This window comes from Heptranchias perlo, chromosome 8, assembly GCF_035084215.1.
Source record: "Heptranchias perlo isolate sHepPer1 chromosome 8, sHepPer1.hap1, whole genome shotgun sequence".
NCBI lineage: Eukaryota > Metazoa > Chordata > Chondrichthyes > Hexanchiformes > Hexanchidae > Heptranchias > Heptranchias perlo.
The window spans coordinates 1,292,277-1,307,502 of record NC_090332.1 but is presented as its reverse complement, the minus strand read 5'-3'; the positions used below and the strand labels follow the sequence as shown (position 1 = coordinate 1,307,502).

At 46.0% G+C, this 15,226-nt stretch overlaps 1 protein-coding gene across 7 annotated transcripts in view; it reads left to right on the top strand.

The window, feature by feature from the left end:
* Positions 1–14,982, top strand: part of ptk2ba (protein tyrosine kinase 2 beta, a) — a 158,004-nt gene extending 143,022 nt beyond the window's left edge. For all 7 annotated transcript variants that reach the window (XM_067988486.1, XM_067988479.1, XM_067988483.1 and 4 more), the window contains 2 exons: positions 2,686–2,766; positions 11,699–14,982. In XM_067988486.1, coding sequence (XP_067844587.1) covers positions 2,686–2,766; positions 11,699–11,914 — 297 coding nt within the window. In that variant the 3' untranslated portion in view covers positions 11,915–14,982. The remainder of the gene's footprint in view (positions 1–2,685; positions 2,767–11,698) is intronic.
* Positions 14,983–15,226: the final 244 nt, after the last annotated feature.

Below are 15,226 nucleotides of genomic sequence, written 5' to 3'. Positions count from 1 at the left end.
ACTCTTAACTGCTCTCTAGAGCCATTCAATTATATCAAACTGCTTCAGGGAAACTAGCGAAGGACAATAAATGCTGGCTTTGCCAGTGATGTACCATCCCGAGAATGAAAAATGATTTAAAAAGTTGTTCCTTCCATGGATATCTCTACATGGTAAATAATGACCCTTGTGCCCCTGATCTCTGTGGTGGGGGGCTTGACACTGCATCCGCCTGCTTCCAGCTCCTAGGACACCCAGATCTCCTCTGTGGGCTCTTCAGGTTACACTCCAAACTGAAGTTTGGATTCTTTGGGAGCGTTAGTCCATCAACTGAAGGACATGATCCTAGATCCAGCTTTTCCTTTGTTTTCTTTGCCATATTTCCACAGGGAATTACATACTCATTCAGACAGGATCCACTGTAATGCCCAAGGGCCTTGTTACAGGCTTGGCTAGTGGCTCAAAGAGCCAATTGCACCCGTGTTGTGATTGGCCCCTCAGCTGTATCGGATTTTACTGAACATGAGATTGAGTGGTGAAATAGCAAATTCAGGCAATCTTGGCTGGTTACAAAAAGTCAGCACATGGATATGCCAAGAGGAAATTTGGGGCAATATTCCCAGTAAGTCTCCTTCGTACAGCAATAGGCAAATTAAAATTCTGCTTCACATTGCAATGTACAGCACAGGTAAAGATTATTGCACTCCTTTTGGCTGGTAGAGCTGGCAATGTATTTGGGGTGGGTAATTTCCGTGTATTTGGGGTGGGTAATTTCCGTGTATTTGGGGTGGGTAATTTCCGTGTATCTGGGGTGGGTAATTTCCGTGTATTTGGGGTGGGTAATTTCCGTGTATCTGGGGTGGGTAATTTCCGTGTATTTGGGGTGGGTAATTTCCGTGTATCTGGGGTGGGTAATTTCCGTGTATCTGGGGTGGGTAATTTCCGTGTATTTGGGGTGGGTAATTTCAATGTATTTGGGGTGGGTAATTTCAATGTATTTGGGGTGGGTAATTTCTGTGTATTTGGGGTGGGTAATTTCAATGTATTTGGGGTGGGTAATTTCAATGTATTTGGGGTGGGTAATTTCAATGTATTTGGGGTGGGTAATTTCAATGTATTTGGGGTGGGTAATTTCAATGTATTTGGGGTGGGTAATTTCTGTGTATTTGGGGTGGGTAATTTCCGTGTATTTGGGGTGGGTAATTTCCGTGTATCTGGGGTGGATGATTTCAGTGTATTTGGGGTGGGTGATTTCAGTGTATTTGGGGTGGGTAATTTCCGTGTATTTGGGGTGGGTAATTTCAGTGTATTTGGGGTGGGTGATTTCAGTGTATTTCGGGTGGGTAATTTCAGTGTATTTGAGGTGGGTGATTTCAGTGTATTTGAGGTGGATGATTTCAGTGTATTTGGGGTGGGTGATTTCAGTGTATTTGAGGTGGATGATTTCAGTGTATTTGGGGTGGATGATTTCAGTGTATTTCGGGTGGGTGATTTCAGTGTATTTGAGGTGGATGATTTCAGTGTATTTGGGGTGGATGATTTCAGTGTATTTGGGGTGGGTGATTTCAGTGTATTTGAGGTGGATGATTTCAGTGTATTTGGGGTGGGTGATTTCAGTGTATTTGGGGTGGGTGATTTCAGTGTATTTGAGGTGGATGATTTCAGTGTATTTGGGGTGGATGATTTCAGTGTATTTGAGGTGGATGATTTCAGTGTATTTCGGGTGGATGATTTCAGTGTATTTCGGGTGGGTGATTTCAGTGTATTTGAGGTGGATGATTTCAGTGTATTTGGGGTGGATGATTTCAGTGTATTTGAGGTAGATGATTTCAGTGTATTTGGGGTGGATGATTTCAGTGTATTTGAGGTGGATGATTTCAGTGTATTTGGGGTGGATGATTTCAGTGTATTTGGGGTGGATGATTTCAGTGTATTTGGGGTGGATGATTTCAGTGTATTTGGGGTGGATGATTTCAGTGTATTTGAGGTGGATGATTTCAGTGTATTTGGGGTGGGTGATTTCAATGTATTTGGGGTGGATGATTTCAGTGTATTTGGGGTGGGTGATTTCAGTGTATTTGAGGTGGATGATTTCAGTGTATTTGGGGTGGGTGATTTCAGTGTATTTGGGGTGGGTGATTTCAATGTATTTGGGGTGGGTGATTTCAGTGTATTTGGGGTGGGTGATTTCAATGTATTTGGGGTGGGTGATTTCAGTGTATTTGGGGTGGGTGATTTCAATGTATTTGGGGTGGGTGATTTCAGTGTATTTGGGGTGGATGATTTCAGTGTATTTGGGGTGGATGATTTCAGTGTATTTGGGGTGGATGATTTCAGTGTATTTGGGGTGGATGATTTCAGTGTATTTGGGGTGGGTGATTTCAGTGTATTTGGGGTGGGTGATTTCAGTGTATTTGGGGTGGGTGATTTCAGTGTATTTGGCGTGGTTAATTTCCATGTATTGATAAAACTCCAGCAGAATATATAGTCACATCTACAAATAAGAGGCTCAAATAACAATTATTCTTAATCTGGTCCATGAGAACTTGGGACTGCAATTAACTGACGAGTTCTGTGACCAAAGTAAAGAAGCAGTTAATGACCTTTTATAGCTGCAGTTATTACAACAATGGTTTTCTGATCAGATGAGACCCACTGTAATTCCACCATGAATGTAACACCATCATATCACTTTCTGTGTCCTAGACAGTGGGTATGAACCTTCGCAGTTTGACTGGCAGCGTGGATCAGCTCCTACCAAAGCTCCCTGCATCGTCACGCACAGAGGTGAGTCGCAGTTGATGATATTACCAGTTATTGTGGCCGTCTTCTTGTGAAAGGATGAGCATGTTAGGAGCCGGATTATTTAAAATGGGACAGTGCATTCATTAAACCAGCAGATAAAGAAATTTCATATGAACACATTTAGATTTCATATTCAAATATGCGAATAGCCTAATCTCAAGACACAACTCTCAAAAGCAGGCTGTTCTCACACTTTGCACTGGACAGTGGCAAAAGAGGAGAGAGTGGGACAATTTCCACTGGAGCAGAGAGGATATTTAATAGAGGTTTTTAAAATTATGCAGAAGGTTTTGATAGAGTGAGTAGGGAAAGACGATTTGCTCTGGTTGAGGATTCAGCACGAAGAGTCATCAATTTAAAATTGTCACTGACAATAAGGAGAAAAGATCGGAGATATTTCTTTACATTGATGGTTGTTGGACTGCGGAATGCATCGTCACCGGGAGTGATTGAGGCTGAGACCATTGCATCTTTTAATGGAAAAGTAGAGGAACAGGGCAGCGTGATTAATGTATTGCTCTAACAAAGAGCCAGCACAGGAACGATAGGCTGAATGGCCTCCTTGTGTGCTGTAAATTTCTCTAATTCTAGATGATCTTTAGCCTCTCAAACTGGACTAGATTTAAATCTGGATTCCTGGGGTGAAACCATAGAGTCAGAAATAGTCGATGCAATTATTCTGTTCCATCCCAACCTGAGAGAGGAAACTTCATCCATTGGCTGAATTTGGCATGGTGGGCCATATGGGTTTCTTAAAATAAGATAAGATAAGAAATAGGAGCAGGAGTAGGTCATACGACCCCTCGAGCCTGCTCCGTCATTCAATCAGATCATGGCCGATCTTCAACCTCAACTCCACTTTCCCGCCTGATCCCCATTTCCCTTGATTCCCCTAGAGTCCAAAAATCTATCCATCTCAGCCTTGAATGTACTCAAGGACTGAGCCTCCACAGCCCTCTGGGGTAGAGAATTCCAAAGATTCACAACCCTCTGAGTGAAGAAATTCCTCCTCATCTCAGTCTTAAATGGCCGACCCCTTATCCTGAGACTATGCCCCCTAGTTCTAGACTCTCCAGCCAGAGGAAACAATCTCTCAGCATCTACCCTGTCAAACCCTCTCAGAATCTTATATGTTTCAATGAGATCACCTCTCATTCTTCTAAACTCCAGAGAGTATCGGCCCATTCTACTCAACCTCTCCTCATAGGACAACCCTCTCATCCCAGGAATCAATCTAGTGAACATTCGTTGCACCGCCTCTAAGGCAAGTATATCCTTCCTTAAATAAGGAGACCAAAACTGTACACAGTACTGCACCTGAGGTCTCGCCAAACCCTGTACAATTGTAGTAAGACTTCCTTACTCTTGTACTCCAACCCCCTTACAACAAAGGCCAACATGCCATTTGCTTTCCTAATTGCTTACTGTACCTGCGTGTTAACTTTTTATGTTTCTTGTACCAGGACACCCAAATCTCTCTGAACACCAACATTTAATAGTTTCTCACCATTTAAAAAATATTCTGTTTTTCTGTTCTTCCCACCAAAGTGAATAACCTCACATTTCCCCACATTATACTCCATCTGCCACCTTCTTGCCCATTCATTTAACCTGTCTATATCCCTTTGCAGACTCTTTGTGTCCTCCTCACAACTTACTTTCCCACCTAGCTTTGTATCGTCAGCAAACTTGGATACATTACACTCGGTCCCTTCATCTCAGTCATTAATATAGATTGTGAATAGCTGAGGCCCAAGCACTGATCCTTGCGGCACCCCACTAGTTACAGCCTGTCAACCTGAGAATGACCCATTTATTCCTACTCTCTGTTTTCTGTCCATTAACCAATCCTCTATCCATGCTAATACATTACCCCCAACCCCATGAGCCCTGACCTTGTGTAACAACCTTTTATGTGGCACCTTATCAAATGCCTTTTCAAAATCCAAATATACTCCATCCACTGGTTCCCCTTTATCTACCCTGCTAGTTACATCCTCAAAAAACTCCAGCATATTTGTCAAACACGATTTCCCTTTCATAAAACCATGTTGACTCTGCCTAATCATATTATGATTTTCTCAGTGCCCTGTTACCACTTCCTTAATAATGGATTCCAGCATTTTCCCTACGACTGATGACAGGCTAACTGGCCTGTAGTTCCCTGTTTTCTCTCTCCCTCCTTTCTTGAATAGCGGGGTTACATTTGTTACCTTCCAATCCACTGGGACCGTTCCAGAATCAAGGGAATTTTGGACGATTATAACCAATGCATCCACTATCTCTGCAGCCGCCTCTGTTCTATACATGAATATTTTATGAAGAGCTATTCTAGTTCTTCTCAATACCACAGTTGTGAAATAGTTATATTACTGGATGATCCACCCAGAGGTCATGAGTTAAAATCCCACCATGGCAAGGTGTCAAATTGAATTCAATAAATCTGGTCATTTGTGGGCTGGCATCAGAAAAATGAGCAGGCAAGCAGCTGGTTCACTCATGTCCTCCGGGGCCAGGAGTCTGCCACCCCCTGCTGGGTCTGGCCTACACGTGACTCCAGTTACAAGATCGTAAGAAAATTACAGCTCGGGAAGGACGTTCTGCCCATTCCAATTCATAAACCCAGAAAGACCCTAATGTCCGCCCACTGCACCATCCAATTGTTTCTGAAATGACGGCAAGGTTTTGCCTCTGCTGCTTTATCTGGGAGTCCATTCCGTGCATTAATCACTCCAGTTTCTCCAGTCTTTCCTCATAACTACGACCTATTACATGAAGGATCTGCCTTGAATGTCTCCCTTGTGTCTCAATCATCAGAACTGGATGCAGTCCATGAGGTGCAGTCTGACACAAGCCCCACACAGTTTGATCGTGACTTTTTGGAGCATGAAATTCGACTTAAGGCGACAGCACAAAATGGATGATAGCGAATCAGCAGCTGGTTTTACGTGAAAATCGGGCGGAAGTTAAAATGTGCGGCCGATTGACGAGCGCCTGCTTGTGTTACTGCCCGAGTCGAATTTCACCCCAGTGCTCTCCTGTTTCTGCTATAGATTTCAACATTCAATTGGCTTTTGCTAATTGTTGCTCTGAATTGGTTGGAAATGTTGAGCATTGAGTTCACTGAGACTCCAAGATCATTTCTAGCTTCACCAGTCGCTATTTCAGCGTCACTCAACAACAACAACTTGCATTTATATAGCGCCTTTAACGTGGTAAAATGTCCCAAGGTGCTTCACAGGAGCGATCATCAGACAGAAATTGACACCAAGTCAAAAAGAAGGAGATATTAGAACATGTGACCAAACACTTGGTCAAAGAGGTAGGTTTTAAGGAGCGTCTTAAAGGAGGAGAGAGAGGCGGAGAGATTTAGGGAGGGAATTCCAGAGCTTAGGACCAAGATGGCTGAAGACACGGCCTTCAAATATTTCAACACCATTCCTGGAGTGCATGTATTAACTTTAATCTGCCATTGTTTTACCCACATACACTGACTCTTGATTGCATCAAGCCACTCCAGGCACTTAAACAAACATTCAGTTCAGGATAACTACAGATGGGCAATAACTCCTGCTGATTACCACCTACCGCCCTCCCTCAGCTGATGAATCAGTCCTTCTCCATGTTGAGCACCACTTGGAGGAAGCACTGAGGGTAGCAAGGGCACAGAATGTACTCTGGGTGGGGGACTTCAATGTCCATCGCCAAGAGTGGCTCGGTAGCACCACTACTGACCGAGCTGGCCGAGTCCTGAAGGTCATAGCTGCCAGACTGGACCTGTGGCAGGTGGTGAACGAACCAACACAAGGGAAAAAACCTACTTGACCTCGTCCTCACCAATCTACCTGTCGCAGATGCATCTGTCCATGAGAGTATTGGTAGGAGTGACCACCGCACAGTCCTCGTAGAGACGAAGTCCCGTCTTCGCACTGAGGACACCATCCAACATGTTGTGTGGCACTATCACCGTGCTAAATGGGATGGATTCAGAACAGATCTAGCAGCTCAAAACTGGGCATCCATGAGGCGCTGTGGGCCATCAGCAGCAGCAGAATTGTATTCCAGCACAATCTGTAACCTCATGGCCCGGCATATTCCTCACTCTACCATTACCAACAAGCCAGGGGATCAACCCTGGTTCAATGAGGAGTGTAGAAGAGCATGCCAGGAGCAGCACCAGGCGTAACTAAAAACGAGGTGCCAACCTGGTGAAGCTACAACTCAGGACTACATGCATACTAAACAGCAGAAGCAACATGCTATAGACAGAGCTAAGCGATTCCACAACCAACGGATCAGATCAAAGCTCTGCAGTCCTGCCACATCCAGTCGTGAATGGTGGTGGACAATTAAACAACTAATGGGAGGAGGAGGCTCTGTGAGCATCCCCATCCTCAATGATGGCAGAGTCCAGCACATGAGTGCAAAAGACAAGGCTGAAGCATTTGCAACCATCTTCAGCCAGAAGTGCCGAGTGGATGATCCATCTCGGCCTCCTCCTGATATCCCCACCATCACAGAAGCCAGTCTTCAGCCAATTCAATTCACTCCACGAGATATCAAGAAACGGCTGAGTGCAATGGATACAGCAAAGGCTATGGGCCCCGACAACATCCCAGCTGTAGTGCTGAAGACTTGTGCTCCAGAACTAGCTGCGCCTCTAGCCAAGCTGTTCCAGTAACAGCCATAACACTGGCATTTACCCGACAATGTGGAAAATTGCCCAGGTATGTCCTGTCCACAAAAAGCAGGACAAATCCAATCCAGCCAATTACCGCCCCATCAATCTACTCTCAATCATCAGCAAAGTGATGGAAGGTGTCGTCGACAGTGCTATCAAGTGACACTTACTCACCAATAACCTGCTCACCGATGCTCAGTTTGGGTTCCGCCAGGACCACTCGGCTCCAGACCTCATTACAGCCTTGGTCCAAACATGGACAAAAGAGCTGAATTCCAGAGGTGAGGTGAGAGTGACTGCCCTTGACATCAAGGCAGCATTTGACCGAGTGTGGCACCAAGGAGCCCTAGTAAAATTGAAGTCAATGGGAATCAGGGGGAAAACTTTTCAGTGGCTGGAGTCATACCTAGCACAAAGGAAGATGGTAGTGGTTGTTGGAGGCCAATCATCTCAACCCCAGGGCATTACTGCAGGAGTTCCTCAGGGCAGTGTCCTAGGCCCAACCATCTTCAGCTGCTTCATCAATGACCTTCCCTCCATCATAAGATCAGAAATGGGGATGTTCGCTGATGACTGCACAGTGTTCAGTTCCATTCGCAACCCCTCAAATAATGAAGCAGTCCGAGCCCGCATGCAGCAAGACCTGGACAACATCCAGGCTTGGGCTCATAAGTGGCAAGTAATATTCGCGCCAGACAAGTGCCAGGCAATGACCATCTCCAACATGATGTGGAGATGCCGGTGATGGACTGGGGTTGACAATTGTAAACAATTTTACAACACCAAGTTATAGTCCAGCAATTTTATTTTAAATTCACAAGCTTTCGGAGGCTTCCTCGTTCGTCAGGTAAATGTTCAGGAGCTCCTTGAAGCCTACGCATTTATACATCACAGAACAATACATGGTGTTTACAGACTGCCCCTGCAACTGCCCGTTGCCAAGGCAATCACCGTGTTCAGACAGAGAGGTGTCACCTGCAGAACCCCCGAATACACATTCAACAAAAAAACAAACAGGAAAAAAAAAACAAAAAAAAAAAAACAAAAAAAAACAGAGAGAGGCAGAAACATCCGGAAGGCAGAGAAAGCCAGCAAATGACCCATTATATTAAAAACAGATAACATTTGTTCGCTGGTGGGGTAACGTGTAGCGTGACATGAACCCAAGATCCCGGTTGAGGCCGTCCTCATGGGTGCGGAACTTGGCTATCAATTTCTGCTCGACGATTTTGCGTTGTCGTGTGTCTCGAAGGCCGCCTTGGAGTACGCTTACCCGAAGGTCGGTGGATGAATGTCCCTGACTGCTGAAGTGTTCCCCGACTGGGAGGGAACCCTCCTGTTTGGCGATTGTTGCGCGGTGTCCGTTCATCCGTTGTCGCAGCGTCTGCATGGTCTCGCCAATGTACCATGCTCTGGGGCATCCTTTCCTGCAACGTATGAGGTAGACAACGTTGGCCGAGTCACAGGAGTATGAACCATGCACCTGGTGGGTGGTGTCCTCTCGTGTGATGGTGGTATCTGTGTCGATGATCTGGCATGTCTTGCAGAGGTTACCGTGGCAGGGTTGTGTGGTGTCGTGGACGCTGTTCTCTTGAAAGCTGGGTAATTTGCTGCGAACGATGGTCTGTTTGAGGTTGGGTGGCTGTTTAAAGGCGAGTAGTGGAGGTGTGGGGATGGCCATAGCGAGGTGTTTGTCCTCATTGATGACATGTTGAAGGCTGCGGAGAACATGGCGTAGTTTCTCCGCTCCGGGGAAGTACTGGACGACAAAGGGTACTCTGTTGGTTGCGTCCCGTGTTGGTCTCCTGAGGAGGTCTATGCGATTTTTTGCTGTGGCCCGTCGGAACTGTCGATCGATGAGTCGAGCGTCATATCCCGTTCTTACTAGGGCGTCTTTCAGCGTCTGTAGGTGTCCATCGCGTTCCTCCTCGTCTGAGCAGACCCTGTGTATTCGCAGGGCCTGTCCATAGGGGATGGCCTCTTTGACGTGGTTAGGGTGGAAGCTGGAAAAGTGGAGCATCGTGAGGTTGTCCGTGGGCTTGCGGTAGAGTGAGGTGCTGAGGTGCCCGTCTTTGATGGAGATTCGTGTGTCCAAGAAAGAAACTGATTCTCCAACAGGAGAGAGTCTAACCACCTCCCCTTGACATTCAACGGCATTACCATCGCCGAATCCCCCACCATCAACATCCTGGGGGGTCACCATTGACCAGAAACTTAACTGGACCAACCACATAAATACTGTGGCTACAATGGCAGGCCAGAGGCTGGGTATTCTGCGGTGAGTGACTCACCTCCTGACTCCCCAAAACCTTTCCACCATCTACAAGGCACAAGTCAGGAGTGTGATGGAATACTCTCCACTTGCCTGGATGAGTGCAGCTCCAACAACACTCAAGAAGCTCGACACCATCCAGGACAAAGCAGCCCGCTTGATTGGCACCCCATCCACCACCATAAATATTCACTCCCTTCACCACCGGCGCACTGTGGCTGCAGTGTGTACCATCCAGAGGATGCACTGCAGCAACTCGCCAAGGCTTCTTCGACAGCACCTCCCAAACCCGCGACCTCTACCACCTTGAAGGACAAGGGCAGCAGGCACATGGGAACAACACCACCTGCACGTTCCCCTCCAAGTCACACACCATCCCGACTTGGAAATATTTCGTCGTTCCTTCATCGGCGCTGGGTCAAAATCCTGGAACTCCCTTCCAAACAGCACTGTGGGAGAACCTTCACCACACGGACTGCAGCGGTTCAAGAAGGCGGCTCACCACCACCTTCTCAAGGGCAATTAGGGATGGGCAATAAATGCCGGCCTCACCATCGACGCCCACATCCCATGAACGAATAAAAAAAAGACTGGCCTTGCCAGTTCACCCACTTCCCTACGCTGGCAGAACTCCAAGATCCTATTGCTGGAGACCCCTCTTCCAAATCTTTCCACATCCTCAGACCCCCCTCTGTGTTGCTGCATCCCAGAATTACCCCGTTGCAGATTCCTCCAACTGCTCCCCACTGGTTATGGGTATGGTAGTGTAGTGATTCTGTTACTGGACTAGTAATCCAGGGAAAGTGAGTTCATAATTGCACTCAGGCAGTTTGAGAATTTTAATTCAGCTTAAAAAAAACATCAAAATCTTTGAATAATATGACTTGAGCTGGAGATGAGTGGAAACCATGAGGAAACAGCATGTACCATTCCCACCATTCCACCAGGGATTCCATCGGGGTCACGTGGGAAATCGGAAAATCCCACCGAAATTCGACCTTTTATTATTTATTTTCCGGACACTCAACCAAAGGTCACTTGCCTCTCTGCGTGTAACACTTGGAAACTTTATTCCAAATTGCTGCACTGGAGATGTACAACCCCCCACTACTTTCATGTGCTCGTGCCCTGTCCCCTTTAAAACAATGTAACATCCAGCCAGCAGTGAGCAACGTATGATCCTGAGGTGGTTATATTGCTCCACTAGTAATTCAGAGGCCTGGGGTGCTAATCTGGATCATTGGGAGTTCAGATCCCACCATGGCAATTAAAAAATCTGCAAATAAAAATGTGTCATCAGTAAAAGTGTCAGATTGTTGTAAAAACCCAACTGGTTCACTAACGTCCTTTTAGGGAAGGAATCCTGCCGTCCTTACCCGGCCTGGGCCTGTCCGTGACTCCAGTCCCACAGCAATGTGGTTGAGTCTTAACTTCCCCCTGAAGTTGCCTAGTGAGTTACTCGGGTGTATCAAACCGCCACAGAGGATGTTGACTGCAGTTCATGCAGGAGACTCAGCACCACCTTCCCAGGGCAATAAATGGCGGCCTTGCCAGTGACGCCCACATCCTGAGAGAGAATTTTTAAAAATGGAAGTCGTTGATGTAGCAATTTAGAAAACAGAAGTATGACCAAAAAGCAGAATGTGAGGTTTGAAGAAGTGCATAGATTGTAATATTCGAAATGTATAGATTGCAGATGACCTTTAGACAAGTAACACAAGTCAACAAAATGTCCACTGAGATTCAATAAAATCCCTGCAGACTTTTACTGAATAAAATCGTATGTTTTCATTCTCAGTCTGTGGAATTGAATGATAGGAACTCGAGAACGCAAGCTTTGTGTTCTCGAGTTATGCAGAAAGTGTGGGAATGCGACTGAGGCTGTGAACACGACTGCATTTCTTAATTCACGCTTGTTCCTGAAATGATTGAAGGCAATTTCCTGGGTTCTGTTTTTTCAGATTGAGGGGACACAGAAGCTTCTGAACAAGGACCTGGCGGAACTGATCAGCAAGATGAAACTGGCCCAGCAAAACTCAGTGACCTCGCTGAGTGAAGAATGTAAGAAGCAGATGCTGACAGCTGCTCACACACTTGCAGTGGACTCCAAAAACTTGCTGGATGCTGTGGATCAGGCCAGGGTGCGGACAGGCGAGGCCAAACCAGTCTCAAATTGACATCAACTCAATCAATTCATGCACCACCAGCGTGAGACAGGAGACAGGAGATAGATGGAATCATCCGCCAAGACCTGCTGAACTGGGTTCATTTAAAACAGGAGAGGGAAGGGATCGTATCTGGGGTGGGGGGATTGGAGCATACATTAAATTAAACTGGCACTGTCTGCATGGAAAAAAGGGGTGGAGGGATGTTCATAATTTTAATCAAGCTGATTCCATTTAAAGTGAAAATAATTCTGCATTTCAACTCGATTTATGCCACTGCGTTGTATACTGTTAAACAAATGAAATAAGTCTTGCCAAATATTGTCTAGTGACGGTGTTGGTGTTTTACCTGAAGCACAGCGCACTGAGGGACAAGTGAAACAGGCCAAGCTCAATATAGCTGATGAGATCTGGGCAGTGTAAGTAAGACAAGGACAAAGCTTGTGTTCTCGAGTTCCTTTCATTCAATGTCAAGAATCCATTTTGTAAATACTGCACACGGGCGCTAAATTGGGCCATGTCGCACCCGTTGTTTTGGCACTACGCGGCCTGCCGAAGTGCCCAGATGCATTTCCAGCCTGACGTGTGCCGGACGCCATCTTGGTATAGGAGTTAACGCTGGCGCAGATAACAAACCCTGGAATCATGTAAAGTGGGGAGAAAATGGCTTCAATCTGTGTACAACGCTGATTTAAAGTGATAAGTCCCAAAATGGTGTCTAACGCTCAACTCAATGCACAGTCTTAACCCCGACTATCTGACCGTGTCTTAGAGTGCCTGGAGGACCCCCCATCAGCGCTATTTAAAGGGACCATCCAGGATTTACAGGTTAGTGGCTGGATTATTGCCTCTGGCTGCCGAGACATTTGTAACTGTTTTTGGAGGTCTCCTAGACTTGAATACTAGGACGCGGAGACATAGCCTAAGATTTAGAGCCAGAACTTGCAGGAGTGAAGTTAGGAAACGCTTCTATACGCAAAGGGTGGGAGACGTTTGAAATGCTCTTCTGCAAACGGCGGTTGATGCTAGCTCACTTGTGAAGTGAATTCTAAATCTGAGATTGATAGATTTCTGTGAACCAAGGGTATTAAGGGATATGGGGCTAAGGCGGGTATATGGAGTTAGGTCACAGGTCCACCATGATCTCACTGAATGGCGGAACAGGCTCGAGGGGCAAAATGCCACGGCCACTTGCTGCCTCCTGATATGCGCCACCTTCTCCTGCAAGAAAGCGGGACGTGTGTCTGGGTGATGTGCCTGTCATGGTTGAATAGCTGCCAGTGTGTGTGGCCTGTGAGTTGTGGCTGGGCGGCTTGAAACAGCAGTAATATGTGAGGGTGAGAGGAAGCACCTGGTTGGAAGAGTTGAGTACTGATGGAAAGAGTTTGTTGGTGTGTGGGTGATGGGGGTGTAGTGTGTGGTGCAGTTGGTGGGAGACGTTACTTGACAGTTGACCTCACTCTCCTTGACCACTCATGTCAAAGCATTGAACTTCTTCCTGCACCGCATCCATGTTCATGATGTTGTGAGCCTGGCATTGACTTCGTCCCCCGCTGCCTCCCACTGCCTTTTGGGTATATGTCTGGAGGGCCTTTTGCCCGCCCTCCCCCCCGCGGATATAGGATGTCCCTCCTTCTGTCCACCTCTTGCACCAAGGTCTCCAGTGCATCATCAGAGAACCTTGGTGCATGCACTCTCGCAGGTCTGGTACCAACTCAGAACACCATCGAGAATTACGCAAATGTAAAATAATTTGCGATTCATTCTTCAGCTTCTCCACTCACATTGCGATTGGAAAACAATCCATTCCAGATGTTTGTCTTGATAATGATCGGGTGATTGGTGCATGAAGATTCACATACCTCTCATTTGTATATAAAAATTTGGCCTTCAAGCGGCAAGCAAGAACATGTTGATAAGACGTTGGGAACCATGAGAATCGAGATGGCTGTGATTTAATCTGATTTTATAAATGGGTGACTGATTTACTTTATGTATGGTTGCAAGAATTAAATGAAAGACTTAGTGATTCTGGGTTTGGGTCTGTTCAGTGAGGAGGTGTAATCAGGTGGTAAATCAGTTATGATAAATTACACTGATCCAAGAGTTAGAACTTGTACCCTGTGACACACTGTGCATTCAGGGGTTTGCATCTGATTGTGCCAACTTGTGAGAGGATTTCAATTGCTCCATCTTTTCACCTTGGTCGCCCCAAAATATGCCCCACGAGTCGGTGTGATCAGGTGGACTTCACTCTCACTATCACCAGTCCAGCTGTCTGGCAGCTGCCCACGAGGCACACGAGTCGCTCGGGACCAATTGTCAGTCTGATTTTCTCCCAGCTGAGAGGCAGCAGCCTGCTTTGTACCTCACCCATAGTACAGCCGATATCACACACCCAGTGGGTTAAGGATTGGCCCTTTATCCCGACTGTCAAACTGCCCATGGTTGCTCCATTGCATGTTACCACCCTGCTGCTCTAAGCATACCCCATTTCTGTGAGATTTTGGTGCTACTGTACAGTATTTGTAGCAGTGATTTGGTATCTACAATATCGTCTCGAGACCCATCTCCCATCATGCTAGCTTAGTTTAGTTTAGCTTGACTCTGTTCTGTTCGCTCAACCCCATGGAACGTGACATATTGTTGCAGTGGAGTCTTTGTCATTGTTTCCTGACCTAGAACAGAATCTAACATTTGTTCTGTTGTGACCTGCTCAAAATCGTGGAATTGTGATACTGTGCATGTAAAAAGTTGGTTTAGAGTTCATTACACTTAAGATGATCCTGATGTAATAAACGTTCAGTCCTAATGAACTGACTAATGTGTTCGATAAAGAGCCTGAAATTCCTCGAGAATTCTGGTGGGAGACTGGCGGAACTGCCAGGAAATTGCAGGAGACTCAGTTGTACCAGGACATTGCCATTTACTGCAGTTCCCAATTACACGGGCGTAGAGAGGAAATTAATTTCCCAGTATATTACCAGGATACTCACAGATTAAGGTATGTTTTAATGGTTTTTTATCATATCCTGTGAAGTTTGTTTCTTTTTTGCATTAAACATAATGATTTAAAATTCTTATTAGTGTGTTGTGAAAATAAGAAACTATTCAGGAATGTGGGGTCGTACTCCTCTCAATGTTGCAGACGACTCAAAACTTGGAAATGTAGTAAACAGTGAGGAGGATAGTGATAGACTTCGGGAGGATATTGACAGGCTGGTGGAATGGGCAGACACGTGGCAGATGAAATTTAACACAGAGAAGTGCGAAGTGATACATTTCGATAGGAAGAACGAGGAGAGGCAATATAAACTAACGGGC